The 23,659-nt window shown below is 38.0% G+C and overlaps 1 protein-coding gene across 1 annotated transcript; it reads right to left on the bottom strand.

Annotated features, from left to right (window-relative positions):
* Nucleotides 1-379: 379 nt before the first annotated feature.
* Nucleotides 380-23,659, bottom strand: NOP14 (NOP14 nucleolar protein). The gene is made up of 18 exons (XM_041403025.1): nucleotides 23,161-23,659; nucleotides 20,985-21,119; nucleotides 20,055-20,196; nucleotides 19,357-19,502; nucleotides 18,811-18,948; nucleotides 17,480-17,602; nucleotides 16,207-16,338; nucleotides 14,784-15,081; nucleotides 13,387-13,517; nucleotides 13,096-13,181; nucleotides 11,365-11,500; nucleotides 9,255-9,356; nucleotides 8,317-8,470; nucleotides 3,616-3,775; nucleotides 3,134-3,281; nucleotides 2,109-2,227; nucleotides 1,024-1,179; nucleotides 380-677 (listed from the first exon to the last, which is right to left on the bottom strand). The coding sequence occupies exons 1-18, from the start codon at nucleotides 23,356-23,358 to the stop codon at nucleotides 578-580; spliced, it is 2,604 nt and encodes an 867-aa protein (XP_041258959.1). The 5' UTR covers nucleotides 23,359-23,659; the 3' UTR covers nucleotides 380-577.

Genomic DNA, 23,659 nt, shown 5'->3' with positions numbered 1-23,659 from the left:
ATCCCAGGTGCAGAATCCGGCAGTTGCCCCTGTTGAACTTCACATGGTTGGTGAATGTCAAAATCTCCCTGCAGGGCCTCTACCTCTGAGGGAGTCAGCAGCTCCTCAGCAGCTCCTCTCAATTCAGTCTCTTCAGCAAAACTACTCAGTGTAGCTTCGAGTCCTGTGTCCAAGTCGTTGATGAAGCTGTTGAAGAGAACTGGCCCTGAAATGGAACCTCACTACTGACCTGTCACCAGCTTGAAATAACAGAAGGTTTCTGACGTAGAATTTTTGTGTGTGTTTGTGTAGTTCAAGTTAGGTGTGTGTGATCAGGTTTTACATTTAGAATTCTGATTATTTGTCCAAATGTTTTCATTAAAAAAAACCAGAAGCATGCTACATACAAAAGTGTTATTTTTATTTTCCTTATGAAAAGTTGTGGATTTTCCCAATAAGCAGGTTCATTTTTTCAAACAGATCCAATGATGTTTTTTCCTCAAAAGGAACGCATCCAAAAAATGCAATTAAAATCTGTTGAAAAGCCATGATTGGGTGTTTTATATGGTAGTAAGCTTCCTGCTGTAGGCAGTCCCAATTAATTCTGCCATTTTTTCCTTTTCATTGCTTTCCATTCACCTTCCTGTGTAGCAAGGCTACCAAGAAGCTCTTTCACTTTTCTTTTTCTGGCTGCATCTCTGTAAAACAAACAACATATAAAATATTTCAGAAAGATTATATTAGGGAAAATAAGTATACTTAGAGAATAATTATTAATTAATAAAAAGCCCCACAATTCTTTAATTTCACCAACACACCATTTAAATAAAAACATTTTGTATCCTCCTAAACTAGAGAAATGAAACCACAAAGTTGAAAACACTTTAAATGATCTCTATTGAAAATGTCTGGATTTCCTCAAATTGTCCCATTTTATTGAAGTTTAGTATGGTTGATCATTTATGTCAGTCTTGGGACACAGCAAAGAAATGAACACATGGCAGGACAACCCTCAAAGTGGTGCTGAAGCAAAGGCTACGTTACCTCTCCATGATTTCTGACAGCTGCATTCTAGCCAGGTATTGGTTATCTTTCCGAATCTCACGAATGGCTCCTTTAAGTTCACGTTTATGCCTCTGGATCAGCTGCTTCCTTTCTTGCTCCTTCTTGCTGCCTGCCTGCTTTTTTCCAAACTCTAAGCTGAAATAAGAATGTATGTGTAAGCACAGAACACCTTAAACCCACAACTTTTTCATATTTATCAGGAGAGGTTTTGTGTGAAAACTATCTCAGTATTTTAATTCCTGCATATTATATGGATAAGTTGCAAAATAAGAACATACTGGAAAAACACTCACCAGACCTTCTAACTGCACTTCATCATCATGCCAATGACCACACTTCTATTCCCCATATGCAGCCTGCACTTTGAACAGACTAAAAATCTAGACTAGAAGAATGGAAGACATTTGGAGAAAGATGGAACCTCCCCATACATCTTAAATTTTTTCAGACCTTCTCAGCAGATGCATTTTACAGAAGAAGCCTGATCAATTACTTGGGGATAAGTGTGTATGGCAGAACAAAGCTGTCCTCTTCAATTATTAGAATAAATAAAATAGACACTTTGTGCCCCTGTAGATAACCAATATGGTTAAATAAATCAGCAGCCAATATGAAGCAGATTTCCTGAATCAGAAAACTGTTTTATTATCCACAAAACTAAATTAGTGTTTTTCACCATCCATCTTTTACCATCACCTATTTCATATACATTATGAACTACTCACTCTTATTCTTCTGACCTCTGTGCCTGACAGAGCATTCAGTAAAGCACCTGACCAGATAGTAACAATCTAATAATCTTGAAATTTGTTAATTTAAAATTCGTTATATAGGCAAGAGTTGACTATTAGTGCTATTTTTCCTATAAGATAATTGTTCTTAAAATTACTTTCCTTTTTTTAGTTTCCCTCCCTACCACACAAGTAGATGGCCCCTTTAGAATTATACACAAAATGTGCAGAAAACCAGTTGTTTTGTGTCTTGCTTTCCAAATCCATTCTAGCTTGCTACAGACCTTAAGGTTTAAATGCACCTTTCCTTTGCATCCAGGGTTCTTTACTTACACTTTCACAATTTTAGGAGTATACTGTTTCAATGGCACTGGCTTCTTTTTCTCACATATCAGTGGGGTATAGTGTTTTTCTTTGTTCTCCAGCTCTTTCAGAGCACTATGATACCATTCCTGAAAATGCAGAACAAATTACCATTGTAAAAGCATATCAAAGCTACCATAAATCAAAAGCTATTGTAAATTCAATCAACAGTAATGCTCTCCCCATGATTTTTTTTCCCTGGGTTAAGTCACAGCTACTCAATAGGACACTGCTAACACTGACATGCTGTAATCCAAGTTGGATAATTCTTAAAAGCCTTTGGAAGTCGATTAAAATTGTATCATGAACAGTCTGTGGGCAGTTTCACCTAACAGAGGAAGAAGCAAGACTAAAGGCAGTTTAACTCAGACTCTTCCTTTATGGTAATTTTAACAATGACTGGTTTTTTTTAAATTTTTTTGGCAAAAGCAAGCCATTTGACTTCATCTGAGTAATAAAACTTTGTTCTCTAAGGACATTTTACAATGCTTCTTTGAGGAAAAGATTATTTTGCTACATTCAGAAGAGACAGATTAAAAATCTGAATCTCATTTCTAGAAAATAAGCAACTGCCCTAGGTAAGGTACTGACCAGGGATACTTATGTTCATTTTACCTATACAGTTATAAGTTTTACCTCCCCAGTTTGGTACATGTATTATTTTACCAAGGTCTTACAGATTCACTACAAAAGTACAAGAGCAACCAGATGCCCATATTACTCTTATAAATTATGTTACTCATGGAATGCTACATTATTACAAGCCAAGTGCTGTTCTCTTCATTTAGACAGGCAAGACAACATATACAATGGAAAAATACCTTTTCTAAATATTCTCTGTTCCTTTATTTTTTCCACAGGAATACCAAAATGCCTGAACATTGAAAAAATTAATGCTTATACTTTTTTTTTTTTTTTTTAATGCACAGATGAAGATCACAGAATTTATTAATAAAACCAACATATTGATTATTTAAATCCTGAGGAATACATACCTGCATTTTTTCAGGATATTCATTTACTGGCATATGTTGTGTAAGCAGTATTCTGACAGGATGCATTATTTCATGGAATGATGGTAAAGATTCATACAGAGCTGCACATTTTTTAATAAGATCAAAACACAGGGCTAGACATGATAACCTGTTAATGCATAAAAATTAACAATTTCAGACGCAAAAAGTGCAGTGGATTTTGAAATAAAATCAATTGAATTAATTAAATTTGGACTGTTAGCAGAATCCATTAAGATTGTTTGGTAGAACCAGTTACAACTAGAAATAGTTGTTAATTCAGACTAAAAATTTCTCTCTTCTAAGCAAATACCAAAATAATTCCATCAACAACAAATCTTTATGTCAGTGCACTGAACACAGCAGAATATCCACTACTCTTGTTTTTACTTCTAAAGAGCACTGTCACTGACATGACACAACAGATGACCTGGTATTTTTTCTGTTCTACACTTCTTACATACCTGGTATGATTTATCTCTGTTCTGCTGGTTTCCTTTAATCTAGTTAAAATACTCAATGGCACGTTTTGCTTCTCCCAACTCTTCAAATCCTCCTTATCACACACCAATAGCAATTCTAGATTTTTCCCCACTGGTGTAAATGGATGCACTACAGTATAACCTAAAAAACCAAGAACAACACTCATTAAACAAGGTCACTTCTATGCATTCTTTCTGAAGAAAAACAGCTGACTCATTTTACATTTTTAATTGTACTACCTTTAAAATAACTTCTATCTGTATTATATTTTTCTAAAACAATGGAAAACACTGGAGCATGGGGACATGGGTCAGTGCTCTAGTCACACTGTGCAAGTCACAGAACCCAAAGGTAGATTCTCAGGAGAATCAAATACTGTCCACTGTAGAAGGTCAGGCTGGAGACCAAGGAACCTGAATGTGCCCAGCTCCCTGGGACCTTAGGAATCTGAGGGTCCTGAGGGATCTCACAAGATAAAGCTCCTAAACCACTTTCATATTTGAAAAGCTGTAGTTCCCAGTGACTGGAAAAAGGGAAAAACAATCCTCATTTTTAAAAAGGGGAAAGAGAAGAGATTCAGGAAGCTACAAGTTGATCAGCTTCACCTCCATGCCTAGCAAGATTGTGGAGCAGGTCCTGCTGGAAACCACGACAAAACACATGCAAAACACAGAGGTGCTCAGTGACAGGCAACATGGCTTCATTAAGGGCAAATTGTGCCTGACAGGTTTGGTGGCCTTCTGTGACAGGAGTACAGTGTTGATGGGTAAGGAAAGAGCAACCGATATAATCTACCCAGATTTGTACAAAGCATTTGAGACTGTCCTGAACAACATCCTGGTCTCTAAACTGGAGAGGCATGGATTTGGCAGGTGTATGACTCAGCAGATAAGCAATTATCTGGATGGTGGATCACAATTGTGGCCATTGGCTCCGTGTATGGATGGACATCCATATGATGTGGGTCCATCAGGGGTTCTATCCTCGGACCAGTGTTACTGAACATCTTGGCTGGGGACACAGACAGTGGGATTGAGTGCATCCTCAGCAAGCCTGCAGGTGACACCAGGGTGAGTCATGTGCTTGATATGCTACAGGAAGGGGATGCCACCCAGAGGGACCCTGACAGGCTTCAGAGGTGGGACCATGTGAACCTCATGCAGTTCAGTAAGACAAACTGTGGGGTCCTGCATGTGAGTTGGGGCAATCCTACATGTGGATACAGACTGAGCAATATGAGTGGATTAAGAGCAGTTTTGCAGAGAACTCAGGATATTGGTGGATAAGAACCTGAATTCTGAGCTGACAATGTGCCCTTGCAGCCCAGAAAGCATCCTGGGCTGCAACAAAAGCTCAGCAAATCAAGGAAGGGGAATCTTCTCCTCTACTTCACTGTCATGAGATTCCACTTGAAGGAATGTGTTCAGCTCTGAGGTCCCCAGAGAAGAACACAGACCTGGCTCAAGAGCATCCAGAGGAAGGTCATGAAGATGACCAGAGCACTTCCCATTTGAGGGAGCTGGGCTGTTCAGCCTAAAGAAGAGAAGGCCCTAAGGAGACCTTACAGCAACCTTCCAGCATTTACATGAGGCCTACAGGAAAGATGGGGAGGAACTCTGATATTTATCAGGAAGTGTAGTGCTAAGATGAGAGGTAACAGTTTTAAACTGACAGAGGGCAGATTTACACTAGATAAAAAGAAGAAACTCTTCACTATGAGAGTGGTGAGACACTGGACTACAGGCTACCCAGAGAAGTTGTGGGTGCCCTAGCCCTGGAAGTGTTCAAGACCAGGTTCGATAAGGCTTTGAGCAACCTGGTCTAGTGAAGGTCTAGTGAAGGGGGGCTAGATGGTCTTTGAGGTCCCTTTCAACTCAAACCATTCGGTGATTCTTTGATTCATTCTGTGGATGGGGAAAGTTAAGACATGTAGCTTCATGTTTGCCCTGTGGGAAACAGGATGCACAGTGAAACTGCAGGTTTGGTCCAGGATGGAGGACTGGATATGGTTAAGAGGACAGGGCAGGTACAGGACTTTTCCCATGGGGTCACAAGCAGAAGGCTTTGGCCAGAACGTGGCCATGAGGCACAGTGAGCTGGAGCAGGGAGAACCCACAGCTGCAGCCAGAGCCTCTCCTGTGAGCCCTCAGCAGGGGCCCTCGGACACACTGTAAAGTCCTCTCCCACTCCAGCTGAGGGGTTTAACACAGGAGGAGCATGGGACACAGGATATATACTGGAGCAGGGCATATGGAAAACATGAAGGAATCCCTATGCACAGAGCACAAGCTGATCTGTGAAACTACTTATACAGCAAAATTAAAGAAGCATCTGAGGAATTTCTTGGCTAAGGGACAAAATAATCTGCATTCGCTGTGCTGGACCTAGGGGGTCTTTCTCCCCTCTTTGTTTTCCTCATGTCCTGCAAGCTTGCAGTGGAATTGACTTCAAAACTTTTTCAAACTTTAAGGTCAGATTATTTACATGCTTTACACCTTGTACATGGCTCTTCACAGACAGGCCACAAGACAGTATATTTAAATGAAGGTTTTTAGGGTTTGAGACCCAAAGTTGTAAGAGATCATGACACACACAAGATTATGCAAGATCAGGAACTAAGATATGTGAGTTTTATTATCTGCTTTACTTGTGAGAGGATAGCAGATTTCATTAACAATTCAATTAGCTAAAGCTATCAACCATGACAACTCCTTCCCACTCCCTCCACCTACAGCTTTTCTTTTTTAAGGTAATAGTCTTTACTCTAAATCAGACTGTATTTCAGTCTCTTATGAAGCTGCATTCCATATGTCTTTCTCATGTGAGAAATTTATGGATCAAGATAATAAAATTGAAGCATTAAGAGTTTATTTGCTGACTCTAATGTCAAAATTGAACCCTGAGAATTCTTTTGGTGTGATGGTGCATCAACATTCCAGAGAGCTGCATGTCTGCTTATTTTAAAATATTCTCTGTTGATAGCTTAACCATCACAACTACCAGAACAACTTCCACCATGAATATTTAAAACCACAATTGGATACTTTGGGAACTTCAGAACATCAACACTGACTGGAAAGTTCTCAAAGAGAACACTGGGCCTCTTATGTATCTTTTATTGAGCTTTTCCTTACAGCTAACAGAAACCAACACCATGCGAATTTAACTAGTGCACAGTCATTAACAGAAATACAAAGAAATATTTTAAACAAAGTAACAATTGATCAATGATTACCACTAAATTTTTTTCACGTTTCTTATCTCATTTTGCAGAACCCTGTGTTTTAACTTTACCAAAAACCTCTGTAGATGAAATATTCCTAATATACACAAAGGAGAGAATACTTTTAGTACTACGTAACCCACCCACTCCATAACCTCTTCCCACCTCCTTCTAAGGGTTCAGCTGTTGGTGTTCTGAGAATCCAGGGCTTAGCTCTGATGCAGCCCAGCTGTGTAACCTTGGCTCACACTTCAGAGCAAACTGCTAAGCTGTGAGAAGCAGCAAGGGAAAGGTCTGTGGAGTACATCCATGCCAGATAACAAAGGTGAAACTGCAGTGATAGGTTTGTTGAGAAAAGGCATCAGTAGTAGCTCAAAAATTCAAAATGGGGAAAAAAAAAAAAAAGGCAGCATGGAAAGGCAAAAAAGCCCTGAAGGGAAATGAAGGGAGCTGCCTACTGAAGTACTGGAATACTGACAGAAGCTAAACCTTCCTCACCAGACTGATGACTATTTAGAGAACAGACTCTTAAGGATCTTATCAAGAGAGATAAGCATACTAATACATAGTGTGTAGTTCATTAAATCCCAAATATCTTGTGAGTTTATCAAATAATTCCAATTTTCACTTGGTAATATCCTGCCTGCAGAGTCTCCACCGGCATACTGTGCCCAGACAAAAATATTAACACATGAATTAGTTACTGTGCTCTGACAGAACTCCTCAAAAGTAAATTATTGTCCCTGAACAGGTCAACAAAAAGAGCCCCAGAACCAGAACAACTTTAAAGACAGAAACTAATAAAAGAAAAAAAAAACTGAAGAGAGACTGGCAAAATAAAAAAAAAATTGCTAACACAGGGATCACACTGAAAAGAATTTTGTTATCCCTGTTGTCTGTGCAAATTGTTACGTTTACACACTTATTTTACTAATCCTGCTTGTGGAGATAGCTGCCCTCTATTGCACTATACAAATCCATGTCAAATAAAGAAAACCATCAGCTTTGTGACATACACCTCTCTTTTAGCTCTCATTTATGTGATGCAGCTATTAGGTGAAGATTAAGGGTATCTGCAGCATGAGCTGCTGCCTCACTGTGAACTTGCAGGGTACTCATCAGGAATCCATTAGGAACTCTGAATTTCAGAACACAGTCCAATCACACAGTCTGTTTAGAACAACAACATTGCAAAAATACTGCACTGTGGCCAACATGAGTTCATTTCCTTTAATAACTTCAGTCCTTTCCTTCCTGCCAACAACACGAGAGGATCTAGCTCATGACAAGATGCCCAAGAATCAAGGTTGTGTTTGGCTGAACTTGCAGATGATTTTGGGCTTTTGTTCAAAACCAATGAAATCAGTGTGAAATACTCATATTTAAAACATTTAAAAGATGAACCCCAATACTAAAATGGACTCTAAACAAAGTACTCATTTACTCTAAACAAACTCACCCTGGGCCTGGTTTTTGGGTAGAGAGATGTGAAGTACTCCAAGAAGGAAATTGATGAGTTCTGGTACAAATCTTCTGGAGAGAGATACATATTCCAGGAACAAACAGCATATAAATAACCCTTTAATAACATCTTGCAATGTTGTAATGCGACACTAAAAGAAATAAAAAGAGCATAATATTCCTAATTAAAAGTCTATACATAACAAATACAGAATCTCCCAAAAAGATTAATTATTAACTACATTGTAAGCATTTGAAGTATGTAAAATTACAGCCTTTGATCTTTGATGAGAACCACACTGGCTTTCCCTATTCCTCAGCTGAAGAGTATCTGCAAAACTGAGTAACAGGTTTATCAGAACTCATTTAGCCACTAGAAGGTGCTAAACCACAAACAATAAATCCTTCAGAAATTAGTGAAATAGAAGGCTCTGAGTAACTTGGCAGCAATTGAGCAATTAGCTCAAGACTTTTGAAACATATAAACAGGATATTAGGATAGAAAGATAAGGACATGTTTTAACTCAATGCACTGCATTAGGTACATTTTCAAGGAAAACAAATACTGCCAATTTTTAAGTAAATAACCTCTCAAGTATGAAGAAATGCAATATATGGAGAAGAAACCACTAATGAATGACTTCAGATTGTACTCAGTCTGTTCTATTAGTCCCATGTAATTTACCATAGAAGGAATTACTTTGTGACAGCTTGAAAAACTGAAGAGAGATGGTTTTGTGAGTTGGACTACAGCCTGCAAGGATGTTTTCCTCTTCACCCTTTCTTCCAGTTACTATCTGTGGCTATACCAAGCAGAAAGCTGCCTTTGCAAGTACATTTCCACTATATAAATTAATACTAACATATATATTTGGAGTCTGAGGAAGAAATAATATATGTATAATATAACCCTGAGGTGAAACATTACAGACATACCTTAGTAAGTAGCTGACTCATGTACATAAAAGCAGGTGTTACAACTGGGTGCCAGAAGTCAGAAGTTGGAAACAGCAGAGACACAATTTTCAAATAAATAAGCTGATTGCACATAAAACAGAGTAAGGCAAAATATAGTTAAGACATTATTCCCAGGATCTTGACTTTATACATATGTAACTTTTGAATGAATAACTGCCACACAGCAGTCAAAAATACTACAATATACATAATTTTGAGAAATCTGGCATGATATACATGACTCATTTATTGAGATAACTGCTGAAGCTAGATGAGAAGAAGGAATATCCATTACAAGACATCCATTATAGTTCTAATATTGGATTGAGGCAGGTGAAAGAACAACTAAGAAGGAACTCTGCCTCCCAGCCCCATTTACTCCATGAGAGCCCCATCTGATCCCCCTCAGCTCACCACAGTCACATACTCTCACACCAAACACAGGAGCACGTGGCCTCACAGCACCTGTGGCACCTTTCAACCACTCCTCAACACAGACAATGAAGTAACCAGAACCCTCAGGCACGGGCACACATCAACAAACAGTTGCAGCCAAAAGAACTAAGCAGTAATTAGGTACACTTTTATTGAAGGGGACTTCAGTGACCAGTCAAGATCATATGGAAATTAAACATCATCTGCAAGGTAATTATGAACATTATTTAAGTGGATATTTGCACAGTAAAGCAGATGGAAGTAGTTTCATTGCTTCCTCTCTGTTCCTCCTTGATTGTGAAAAAAATACTCTCCTGAAGTGTTTTGGTTACTAAATACTCAGAATTGCAGGCTAAGATAAAATGAAAAGCCTACTAAATTTGGTTACTAAATACTCAGAATTGCAGGCTAAGATAACAGTAGGCATATGAAAAGCCTACTAAGACAGCTGATCTATGGAATGTTCATTCAAACAAGTGCTTTGAGAATACAAAGTGATATAATTCCACCTTAAAAGATAATGATGGCCTGCAACCTGGCAAAGTCCAGTGAAGGGAATGAAAGCCAGAAGTGCGACTGGTATTTTAAGGATGACAGTGACAAATCAAAAATAAAGTTAAAAGCTCTCAATAATACATTTCCTGCAAAATCCAAATATCCTGAATAAAGACTCTTCAAAACAACTCAATATATCTTCCAAGCTGTAAGAACCAAGGCTTCAGTCCATTTTCCTTCAACAGTCTAATTATTCCATTAGGCAGCAGCAATTCATCAAGCTGACAGAAAACAAGTAGCTCTCTCTTAATTAGATTTATGCTTTGTCTTTGAAACTTTACAATTTAAAAAGATTCATTTTCCTATGCTCCCTTTTTGAATTCTCCAACAGCCATTTACTTAGACACTGTAAAAGGAATCTGTTCACATTTTACATGGCAAGTGAAAATGGGCTATTACCAATACAACAAGGAAAGAAATTCTAAGTCACTAGTTTAGCCATTATCATATATAAAGTACTAAGAAATGTTATGGCAAGTGAAAATGGGCTATTACCAATACAACAAGGAAAGAAATTCTTTCTAAGTCACTAGTTTGGCCATTATAATACATAAAGTACTAAGAAATGTTGTAATTTTATATCCATAATAATATTCTCTTAGTTTGTTTTTTGTTTTGGTTGGGTGTTTCTTGTTTTTGTCTTGTTTTTGTTTTTTTTAACCCAAGAGATACTGCAGAGATATCACACTTCTATGGAGCACGTTTTTTAAACATTTGTACTTATACAATTAAAGAAGTCAAAATGCAAGTGATAACATAATTTCTTCCTAAAACTACCAATTTAAGTTTCATCTGGAAAACAAACAGTGTTCTGCTATGAAGACTGAAGAGACAATTTTAAGATCTCTTCCCCTTATTAATTCCAGTCACACTTCTGTTCTGAAGAATGTGTGTGTATTATTTGTTTACTTCCTAGGGGTGGGGATTTTTTGTTGTTGTGGAGGTTTTTGTTGCAACTGATCTCCAGAAAAGGCAATTTAAAATATTGAAAAGCCTGGAACATCATAGATGCTGATAATTCACTACATAATGTCATTCTGCACTTACTACCATTCTGCACTAATGCAAAGGGATTATCCCAGCAATATGGATTTGTTACCGTGTCTAAACCTGGAAACGCTGCACGGCCTTTGACTTCAATTACTTCTTCCAGATCGTGTGCAGCATCTCGAAGGATAAACTTGACACTGTCACTGGCTGCCTCAGGAAACATCTGGCAAAGATTGTACAATGGCCTATTAACAAGAAATTTAAGTCATAATCAAGTTACACTACTGATGTTAATAAAAAATTGATTTTTAAGCACCCATAGGAAGGTTTCATGTATTCCATCTATATTGTAACAATAACAAATTGCCTGCAACAAATGTTCCTTTTTTAGAATATAAATTATTACTGTAATACTTTAGTTTACAGAGACATGTACTTTTTATTCGACCTTCTCAGAATCCCGCAGTTGTAGGTTTCTAAATCTTAGATGAAAAATAATTTAAAACTTTAAAATACGCTCCTAAATCATTTGCTATGGTTATGACATATCCTTCTGAATCTCCTGACTGTAGATATTACTTCAGTGAAGTATGCTGGCTTACACTAGACAGCCCACTATTCTAAACACTCTTAGGCAATATTAAACAACATGTAAGGCAGCAATGTGGTTAGCAAAATTATTACTGCAAACAAGAAAAACACCCCAAACACAAAGTCAGATCAGCTCCTGGCCTATGCTTAGTGCCTACAGACATACGCAGTCTGGAGCCTCAATCTGCTTGGTCTTCCAGGAGTTTCAGTGAAATTTGTCTGCAGAGATATTAATATATCCCAGTTCTAAAAGACAATCAAAACATATTAACCCTTTGGTACAAACCATGTGTGACAGTATCAATGGGTCAGAGCCCTTCCTGATGAATGCAACAGAGCAATGAATGCTAACACTGCATGGAACAGATTTTTAAAAACTTACTGAATTTAGCAGGAAATAAGAAAAAAATGCTGAAAACTACATAAAAATAACTTGAAAGAAACCTGCCTATCCTGGAAAGTCAAGATAGGAACCAATGACCAATTTTGTTTGGAAGGGACCTTTGGAGATCATCTGATGCAGCCCCCTGGTCTAACTTCAAAGCTGGATCAGGCTGCTCATAGCTTTGTTAAGTTTTCTCCATCTTTACAGCTTCTCTGGGAAGCCAATTTTAATGTTCAGTACCTTTTCTGAGAAGATTTTTTTTCTTTAAATCTAATTGCAATTTCCCTTGTTGCAGCCCTTGCCCATTAACTCTTGTCCTTTGCTGTATACCTCAGAGACAAACTTGGCTCTCCCCTCAGAGCCTAACTGCCTGTCAGGTACTCAAAGACAACAATGCCAAACTGACAACTTCCTGCAAAGTGTTTAGCTGGAACTTCCATATCAGCTTACTGTAACACTTTAATTTAATTCATCTAGGTCTCTGAGTGAATTCACAGAGCTAAAGCCCATGGAAAAAAACAGAGATTGCAACAGAAACTGCACAGTGTCAGTGCAAAGCTTAAAATCCTTTAGCAGCTGTCTAAATAACCTCCTAGAAAGGAGTTTCATGCATATATGGTATTACTTATCCACTACCCACAAAAAGCATCTTGCAGATCACAGTCTGAGGTTTTGAAAATCTCTTGGTACAATTAATAGATCAAGTAACACGTGAAACAAAGTTAAAACATAAAGCTAAAAGTTACCAGCTGCCAACAAGTTCTACAGGCTATTTGAAACAAGCAACAAGCTACATGCTGTACTCTAGGTAGCTTTTCTCTTTAAACCCTGAAGGAGCAAAAGTCCATAGGATTTAATACTTACAGGACCAGTTTGTCAATTGTTCTGAGCTCTGGTGAATCCAGAGTTGCTAACTCTCCAATATATTCCAAAAGGAAGCCAAACAATTTCTGCAAGAGATATGTTAAAATTATTAAGTTTTTCTTCATTGTACATATTCTTGAGCAGTGACACAGACTTAGAAAATTAAGATTATCACGTTAATTCCACTGTTACTCACAACATAGAAGCATGTATATTTTATACTTCTCCCTAAATACTTACTAAAACTTACTCTGGAATTAAAAGTTATTTTAAACATAAAACAAAACATACTTCCAACTTTGCTTTGTTTCCCACTGCAAGGCTTGGATGATTGCATTTCTGAATCCTCTCCAGTACAATAAGCTGCTGTTCTATTGTTCTTCCAGCCAATAAAGCCTTAAATGTCTCGTAGGACTCAGGAACTAGAAAATAAAAACAAAAATTGACCACACAAAAAACTCAAATGTTACTCAAATGATTCAAGCGAATGTGCAACAAACTTCCAATCTGAAAATTATATTGTTCAGAAAAAAAGACACCAGAAATGTTTTAAATGATTACCTTTTAAACACTAATAACAGATTATTAGCATATATGTAGCATTATTCCTATGAAGACAAGTCAGAAAATAACATGTTTTTCAATGCTTAAAACTCAAGTCATCCTCTATTTACCATGTATACTGAGCAGCACAACTATGTTGACACAAAGTAGAATTGAACCTAAACACACTTTCAATCAAAAATTTACCTTAAACATCTTTATGTTTAATTCACATGTAATTAGCTTTTGTGTGAAGAGCATTAAGAAAAGTAACAATATCACCACAAATATAAAATTATTTTTAAAAAAAACCCAAAAAACCAACAACCCTGGCATGCATGTAGTTTTTTACAGAAGTCAACATGCTAGAAGACATCCTAACTAGTTGTGGTTTTTTGAGTTATTTCAATAAGACTGCTTTCTGGTTAAAGCAAATCCTGAATGCAATTCAAAAGGCTTTGTGTACTAAGTCATCTTCTTTGGATGGAAAAACACAAGCACTTAAGGAAGTTGTTTGAAAGATTGTTTAATCTTGCAACAGATACTTTTGTTCGAGAAATCTACACTAGGACAATAGTTAGATGAATTATGTACTTAATATGAATAAATGTTTTGTGTACTACTTGAAACATGTCTCCTCCTTCCTGCTAGGCATGGACCCAAGACCAGTCAAACTGAGTGTTTCTACACTAACTCAGTGTTACATCACAGGGATTAAACCTCAGAATCCTGTCTCTCCAGCATCTTCAGACAAAAATGTCAGTCCAAACACCAGAGAAATTATCACAGAAAACTCTTCTGGCTTCTCTTAGGTAAAACAGTAGCACTTTGGATTGGATAAGCTGGCTGCCTTAGGAAAGGAGCACAGGTGTTTTTATTTTACTCCCCTGTTTTTATCTTCCAATTCTGATGCTGCTCAGAGGCACAGAAACTGCTCTGGGATGAAAGAGATCTGGTTCCTACTTCTACAAGCATGATTAGGTTTGCTCACTAAGAACAGCAGTTATTGGCTGCTCTTTGAATAGTAGAAAACAACTAAGGAGCAAAACTTCATGAATGAATCTAAGACCTACAGTGCAGAGAAACTGTCTGGTTGTTACAAACCCCCTGACAACAAAGGATCTCTGAATCAGTCCTTTGCTTACCAGCAAATGTGTAGGGAAGCTCTGCTTTGGCAGCTTCTCTCTTTGGATCTAATTTCTCCACATTCTGTGATTCATTTTCATTTGCCTTGTGTTTCATCTCCTCATTACTCTCTGCAGCTTCTCCTTCACTCTCAAGATCAGATTCAATATCAGAGTGGCCATCTGCAGCATCATCCTCCTCATCTTCACTTGCAGATTCTTCCTGACTTTCTTCTTCATTCTCATTATCTTCTTCCTCTCCTTCTTCCTCTTCTTCTTCCTCTCCTTCCTCCTCATTTTCAATATTAATTTTTCCATCCTGTCCATAGAGAAAACAAGCCAGTTAAAACACTGTTAAAGTGGCAGCATCAACACAATCACCATGCAAAGCTATCTTAAATATGCATCAAGAGAATTTGAGCCTTGCTACCCTGACCAGGCAATGAATGCCAGCAGTGCCAGCCAGTAAAGGATATCAGAGAGAGAACACACATATCAATATAAAAAAAAGTAGGGTATTTTCAAGGGGCTGTAAGAAATTGGAAGAGATAGTATATGAGGAATAAAAGAATCCACTTTAGGAACCACAGAAGGAAAACTATCAGATGATACAAAAAAGACTTCAACATCACTTACAGGAACATTCTTTGTATAAAAATATGTTCCTTCTATGTGTTAAAATAGCTTATCAGATACATACTTGGTTCCATCCTGATTTTATTAATAATCAGTTTAAATTCACATTCACAACTGGTATTCTCCCCTTCAGGAAGAACAGCAGCTCCCTTGTTACTTGTGCATGAGAAGACAGAATCAGCACACACGTGCACCATAGCCAGGGTGACTGGTAATATCAGTTTTAAGGTTATGCTGCTCTGCCACCTTAATCAAAAACATGTCAGAAATCTACTCATCTTCAGAATGAAATTCAGTGGACACTGTATCAATGCAGCAAAAAATTAAAAAAAAAAAACCAGAAATGCCAAAGAGCCTCCTGTTCAACCCAGCAGGCCAGTGGCAGAGAAGGCTACTCTAATAGCAAGAATACAGTGAGGACACTTGACACTTGTAAGGCCACACATAATTCAGTTTTGAGTCTTCAAATACAATAAAGATATTGATAAACTGCAGCAAGTTCAGTAGAAAGCCACCAGGACTACTGGGAGCTGGGTACCTGCTCTGTGATGAGAGGCAGACCTGGGCTTATTTAGCCTGGCTATTAAGAAAACCTCTTCACAGTAAGGGCAGTCGGTGCACATCTCTCTGAGCAGCCTCCATTCTTGGAGATTTTCCAAGAACAGACTGGATCTGAGTAAACTGGTTTCATAGTTGACCCTGCTCTGAGCAGGAGGTGGAACTAAATGTCTCCACAGAGCTCACTTGCCAACTGTTTTTCTGAATCTTCTTTACAGACCTCTGAAAATTTATAAATTTGAAACCTTACCTTGTAAGACAATAAACGTCTGTCATCTTTATCCAGGATAAAGCCATCAGCTAGATCATCAGCTGACACGTGGCTGGGTCTCTTTTTATTTGCCTCTTCATCTATTCCACGCATGCGACGTAATCGATCTGCCTGTGTTTCACAAGAAATACCACACACAGATGTGAGACATCTAGGCCAATCATGTAACCACACCAAAACAGAAGAGCTCTCAAATACTACAGCTAGGAAAACACAACGAAAAACCAGTTAGTTTGGATTACTCAAAAAGTTGGTGTAAAGAAAAAACCCAGCCGCTTGAGAAATTATGGGCAAAAGCTGACAATATCTTTTTTTTTTTTTTTTTAGGGAGTACAGTCTGATAAGAGCAAACAGTCAACTGGGTTAGCTTATTTAAAAGGCTTTAAAACTGGGTTAATCAGTAGCATTGTGTTCTCTTATTTTGGAATTTATCTCTTTTTTATGGGACATCATTACTAGAAAATAAAAGCTTCTAGTGTGTTTCAGGATTCTGCAGTGTTTATCTGTTTTGCGTGTGTGTAACCAGCTTGCAGTGAACACAATGATATCCTAAGATTTTTGGGATACAGACTGAGCATCAAACTCTAAGATGGTAAGAGTAGAAAAGAAAAAAGTATCTCTCTGTTCTGCTATTAGATACTGAGCTGCTCTGATGTAATCTGAAGTTACTGAATTCCCTGCAGTGTTAAATGTGTTTTTAGTATACCAAAACAAAAAGAATTAAAAAAAAAAGAGTGAAACATTTACCAAATTATTCCATCTTCCCATAAGACTCAGTGCTCCAGGTAACAGAAATAGCATGCAACATTTCCAAGACATTCCATATCCCTCTGCAAAGCAAAGCTATGCACATGCTACCACTGAAAAGCTCTTGCAACAACAGAAGAAAGCAACAAATGACTTGCCCAGTGTATTAATTCAACTGCTGTGCAACATGATACTCCACTAACTTAGGATCACCTCTCAACTCTGAATAATTTAAAACATTTAAAGGCAAATCAAAGCAACATTACATTTTTACTGAAGGAAGATTGACTCATTTCATAAACTTCCACAGTCACATACTAGGCCTATGGTGTTTTTTTTGGTTGTTTTAATATCAGATTACAAACACAAACAGAAGATTTCCTGAATTCACCCTCTGACGAATTGCAGTTTAGTACAGCCACTTACAATCTAAGGTCAAGGAATGAATTTAAGCAGTCACTCCCAAAAGACAGGCCCCAAACAATCTCAGCCATAAATGGTATACCTCGAGCTTCTGGAGTCGGGCCTGCTCTTCTTTGGCCAATTCTTCTTCTGTCTTCAGCCTTTCTGAAGGTTTTGCTTTCATCTCAAATCCAAGTTCTCGAACAATCATATCATATTCATCAGGCTAAAGAAATATTTATGCAATTGTTTATTATCTTAAGTTTCATTATTCTGCTTTGCAGCCATCCCTCTGCCAGACTAACAGCTAAGAAATCAGACTTAAGATAAAAGGAAAAGACTGCTTCCAAAGCAAGCTGCAAAAACACTCAACTCAGAATTAAGACAAGGAATGTTAAGAATAGTTGAAGAGAAATTCTCCAGGAATTTCCCCCTTCCTTACTTAAATTACTCTGAAATGAAAAACTTAAAAAGAGTATCTTAAATAATAATTGGATTACTTATTACTTTAAAAAAAACTTCAAAATATTGTTTATTAAGAAAACACAGCCAGAATTAATCAATTAATAAATTTATAATTTATATTACACTTTAGATTTCACATGAGATAAGCCTTTGCTAGTTCCACTCCATGGAAGTCTAGCTTAAAGAAAATAAAAAGGGATGCTGCTATTCAATGATCTTCAACATGCCATGGAGCAACTTAAACCCAAAAATCAATACACCCAAACATCAACTTTTGGTCCAGTATCTTCTGTTGTACTTTGAGATCAGTTTTAATGCAAGACTGAACTAGTTAAGTGAAGTTATAAAATCTGGATTCTACTGCAAAACAATAAATGGAAATTCATGATGTTCTGCAAGAAAATACACATTTATAGAAGAAAAATAAAAAAGCTCAACAGAATGCCTATTCTTACATTTAGAAGTTTATTTCCCTTATTACAGAATACAAATTATAGAAAAAGCACGAGACCATACAACATCTACTTAAAAGTAAATTTTTTCCATTCCCTTTTTGAAAGGGACAGAGCCCAATTTCAACAAGGAAATGTCTATTGTCAAGTAGTAGTTGTTTCATCAAAGGAACACTCCAAAGGCACTCAAAATAAGTCAGTGTTCCCAACAATTTTAATTCTTCAAGAAAATTTATTTGTCCTACAAATAAGCTGTAGTCAAGAGTATTGTTCAGTCTGCAATCTGCCTCTCACTTGACAATTAAAGAAAAGCAAACTAATTAAAATCAGAGAAAATACACAAAATCCTACATTCCTCCAACTAATCAGACCGTTGTAGAACTGTAGCACTCCTTCAATGTCAATAGCAGGAAACATTTTGTTGTATGAAGTGATAACTCTGCCTTATAGTTTAGCCACTACAAGTCAAAACTACAAGTTACTAGAACCAAGGAAATCAGTCTAGTCAAAACCTCACCTTGGGTTTTTCTGCTTCTTTGTCCTTCCTCTCTGACTTTGGGGTTTTGTGGGCAATAAGGGTTTGGATTTCCTTCCAGTCTTTGTCAAGTTTTTCTGTCAGTTCTAGGGCACTTTCTCTCCGAGTTTGTCTCTCTTGCTAGAAAAATAAAACAAAACCAAATGCAGCATTTATGTACAGATATACATGACATAGCACTCAGAACTTAAAAACCAAAATGCTGTCTTTAACAAATGAATTATTTCAAATATTTAACATTTTGAAGCTGCAAACATTCTTTGTGAAGAAGCATAGAGCTATGGTGAATGGTACAAGGGTTGCATTCAGAAAGCAGGTGTGAACACAAGGAGAGATTTGGGGATACAAACCAATGGCAGATACACAAGTTATATCTAAAATGCCTACAGAGTCAGACTTCATTCAAGGACCTTGGACTCCTCTCAGATGGCTTCCTCCTTTGTTTGCTATGCCACTATTATTCTATTCTACAAATACAGGGATGGTGACAGCTTCTTAATCATGCTCATTTATATTTCAAAAACTCACCTTTTCTTGTTTAGATTTGGCTATCATCTCTTCAATTAGTTCTTTCCTAGACTTAGGTTTTTCCTCTTCTTCATCTTGCTGTTCACTTGACACCTTTTTACGAAGAAGGCCTCCACCCCCTCCAAAGTGAGCAGCAGTTAATTCAGCTAGGGAAAAAAAGGAGCATGTAAATCTTTCAAATCCACACATGACTGCAAGAGTGCTGCTGCTAGGACAGTATCTCCCCAGTCTTTGACAATGCTTCAATAGTTAAAATTGCTCCCAATCATGCATCAATCCCATCCCTATGAGAATGGCCATACCAAAAGAAATTATGTCAGACACATAATTTACACTGACAAATAGTTGGGATGAGGTAGGATTATGCTTTTTCCCTGTATTTATGCAACAGGTAGGTCCAAAGATGCAAGAAAGCAACCAGTAAACTCACACTTTAGATTCTGGCCAAAAGGCTCAAAATCCAGGTTTTTTATGCTGAAAAGCTACAGAGTAAAGAAGCTTGCCAGTAGTATGTCCCACTTAACCCCTGCTAAAGTCCAGAGAGCTGGTCTGTGTGTGACCAAGAAGTAATCAAATCTGGTTTAAACATTCCAACCAAGAACATGATATTCTCTCTCACTGAGAGACAGTACTGAACAAATGATGTACACATTTACCAGTAATAAAATTATCAGTGAAACACAGCTGGCACTTCTTACCTGACAGTGTTCCTCTTTCTTCTGTGTCACTGTCACTATCAACAATATCATTTAGTTTTTCAATTTCTGCCAAAGATTGGCCATAGTGAGTCAATTCCTCATCTTCATTAAGATTATAGATATTCTTCTTTCCATAATTTTGCTAAGAACAGCAAAACAAACCAATGAAATATCAAAAGATCTTTAGTTCCCAGGCAACAGAATAACACAGACTTTAGTTTCAGTTCTAGTTGAGGTGATTGTTATTCCAGTGTTTTGCTGGAACTTAACACTGGAATAAGAGCACTGTCAGACCAATATTTTCATTCAAATACATTTTAAGTGAGAGAATGTCATGTCTCTCTTACACTAATGTACAAATGGACTAACCCAGGAAACCAAGGGAAGCTGAAATTTTATCTATTTATCAGTAACATCAATTCTTAACTACTGCATTTCAGGTCTAATGAAACAGACTTCAACCTATAAAAATTACACTGCTTAATCCTGGAGACTGAGTATGATGAGGGAGAAAGGATAGTACTGCACATTCAATCCACAGTACAGAATGACAGCAAGTTACAGAGTTCCACTCAGCTACTGAATATACTTGATGGTGACCACCTTTTCCTAATTTAACTCCTAAAACAAAGCAGTGAAAAAAAAACAACCAATGAATCTGCTATAAATAGCTTTCTTGCATGTCAGTGCTGAAAGAACCATCTGCTCCAAACAGTTGTCTTGCAAAACCAAAAAGATTCAATGAAAAAATTTCTAATTCCATAAAAAATTTCTTTTTTGTAAGTTCCAAACCTATAAAATCAAAAATAAAGCATTACCCTGCAAAACCTTCTATTAAGGGGGTGCTCCCAACCTGAAAATTCAAGAGTGCCTTGTGGCTTTGTGTTTGGCTTCTTTGGTTTGTTTTTTCCTTTTTTTTTTATTGTTTACCTGCCTTTCCAGAGCGAATCGTCTGATCATCTTCTCCTCAGGAGTGATTTTGGTGTTATATTCACCAAAACGTTTATCTTTAAACACATTTGTCTTTTCTCTCTCTTTATATTCTTTCAGTAATGTTTGATTGCGCTAGAAGGAAAAAGACAAAAGGAGATAAAATTGAAAGAACAGAGAGTAACTGCTGCCAAAGCCAACGTGAAAAAGACCCCACTGTATCCTATCAACATAATAATCTTTATATTACCATCATATCATAAATAGCAATTTATCAGAATGCAATAAAAGAGAAGGAAAAATTAACATGAAGATGGGAACCTCATACAATACATTCAGATGAAGTTTTCTTATAAGCACCCAAGTGAAGATAAAATGTTACACCTTATCTCACCTTTATTTTATTGCATACAAAACCTGTGCATTCACACTGAAAAATTCTGACATGTCTTAAGCTTAGTAAACTAAGAATAGCATATTAAAGAAAGCAAAAAAGCCAGCAAAAGTCAGCTGAACTTTTTTTGATCATTTCATCTAAGACACAAAAGCCTTGAGTGGATCCACACATCTAGCCCTGTGCCTGCTTACTTTCCAATGCCAGTGACCTAATTCATGACAAATATCTGATTTATTTTTTTATAAAATAAAACTCCAAATCCTAAAATGTGATGTGCAACATTCATGAAGTTTTCTAAAATCTTGACTAATAGTAAAAAAATCTGAAAGCTAATTTATAACTTCATGCTGAAGATATTATACAGTTTCTAAAGAAAAAAAACGTTGGCTGTGTTTAGGCTGAAGAAATACCCATTTTTATTTAAAGCACAATAACAGATTCTTAGAGAAAGATACTGTGCCATTCATACTACCAGAACCTCACAAAGTGCTGCACTCAAGGAAAAGTCTGGGTTTTCTACTCTAGACCTCTGCAGCCTCACTGAGCAGTGACAATTTTCATATGCTGCTGCAAATGACACTAAAACTCAGGTTTCATCTAATATTGTGCCAGTTCTACCTTCTATTTACTTCTTACACTATACCTATTTATAATGCATAATGTGTACATATTTATATGTACATATTCTTTATATTTATGCACAATATGACTATTATACATTAGTGTATAATGTTCATACACACTGTCTCTATAGCTCAGACACTGTATATGAACATTAACACCTCTTAATACATTGGGTATCAAAAGGCATTTCTGTGGGGTTTTTTGTATTCAATAATTTGCTTACTTCTTCTATTGATAAAAAAGAAAATACTTAATGCATCACCTTTCACAACACACATAATATGATAAAATATCTCTTTGCTTTCAGTGCATTTGCCCCTCCAGTGCTTTAAGTTCTGTTGAACAACAGCATGCACGTAACATGTCAGAGAACATCTGGGACATACTTTCAAATTGCCCTTTTTTCAGCTTTAACTTAACCTACATAGGTTTAAACGTTGCTGGTTTGTGTGAAGTGACAGACCACTAAAAAGTCCTGTGTTTCACCCAGGAATAAGGTAGGCTGCTGGAATCCCAGATGCATAGTATGACACACTCTCCCCTGTGCATCACAGATTTTGGTCAGGTAGCTACTGATGGCAAGAGAGAAAGAATATGAGGCATTTTGAAAATGGTGCAAGGGTTGAAGATAAAAAATTTACTCTTCTTAAGTTGTATGGTGATCCTTACGACAGCGGGGAACAGATCATTACATCCCAACTTACTTCCACGACACGACTATTCAGCCTGTGCACAAAAAATCACCCGCATTTGTTTTCCAGATCAACAGTAGTTTCTTTGTAGCTAAACATTTCGCACTGTATCGCGACCTTAGCGCTCTTTCAACCTTTCACTATTATACCACGTTACAACATTATCAAGAAGCTTAACATCCTGTGAGGATCAGGACCGACCAACCTAAGGAACACGTACTCTGGTCCAGCACTTATCGCCGACAACACGTGCCACTGTATCGCGGACCTGGGTAACTTGGGAAGAGAACCATTCCCACCAAGCAATAAGAGCTGTTCTACGGAACCCTGCCGGAGCCATTCCCCGAGCCCTGCATCACCTGAGCACTCAGAGGGGGGCAGATTCCACCTGAGAGGGCTCCAGCCTCATCATCTCCCCACATCGAGATACCATTCTTCCTCCTTGCTTTGCATGTCCTCTTACCTTCTTGATGGCCTTGGACCGTGAGACACCCGGCAGCCCCACATCATTTTTGGTCTTCCTCCCCAGAATGTCAAACTTCTGCCTGTTGACTTTCACCTCAAAGGGGTTGCTCTTGACCACGGCCATCGCCGACTTCACGGGGCCCTTCGCTGTGGAGGGCCCTGACACCTTTTTCTTCCGCTTCGCCGCCTTCCCCATCTCTGCTCGGGCTGCCCGCGGGGACGCGGCGGGGAGGCAGCGGCTCGGCCTTCAGTGCGCGGGGCCAAAGCCGGAGCTGCGAACGGGGCGGGCAAAATGGCGCCGAGGGGGCGCAAAACCCCCAGAATTCCCGCTTAGCCTGACCCCTGCCCTCCACCACAGCTCCGTGAGAGCCGGAGGCGTGCAGAGCGGAGGAGGGAGCGCAGGAGAGGAGGGAGAAGGGAGAAGAGAGAGCAACGCGGCGGCCCCGGCGCGCCCCTCACCCCGCCGTACCCAGCACTACCACATGCGCACCGGCAGC

The sequence above is a fragment of the Onychostruthus taczanowskii genome, unplaced genomic scaffold (genome assembly GCF_017590055.1).
Source record: "Onychostruthus taczanowskii isolate IOZ18803 unplaced genomic scaffold, ASM1759005v1 scaffold2, whole genome shotgun sequence".
In the NCBI taxonomy this organism is placed as follows: domain Eukaryota; kingdom Metazoa; phylum Chordata; class Aves; order Passeriformes; family Passeridae; genus Onychostruthus; species Onychostruthus taczanowskii.
The sequence above is the reverse complement of the archived record's forward strand: the minus strand, read 5'-3'. Positions and strand labels throughout refer to the sequence as shown.

Coding starts and splice junctions, on each gene's coding strand:
- NOP14 (XM_041403025.1), bottom strand. CDS start 23,358: ATGGGGAAGGCGGCGAAGCGGAAGAAAAAGGTGTCAGGGCCCTCCACA. Junction 16,339..17,479: donor CCCGACTCCAGAAGCTCGAG/GTATACCATTTA, acceptor TGTGAAACACAG/GCAGATCGATTACGTCGCAT. Junction 1,180..2,108: donor ACTCCTAAAATTGTGAAAGT/GTAAGTAAAGAA, acceptor TTCTTATTTCAG/CTTAGAGTTTGGAAAAAAGC.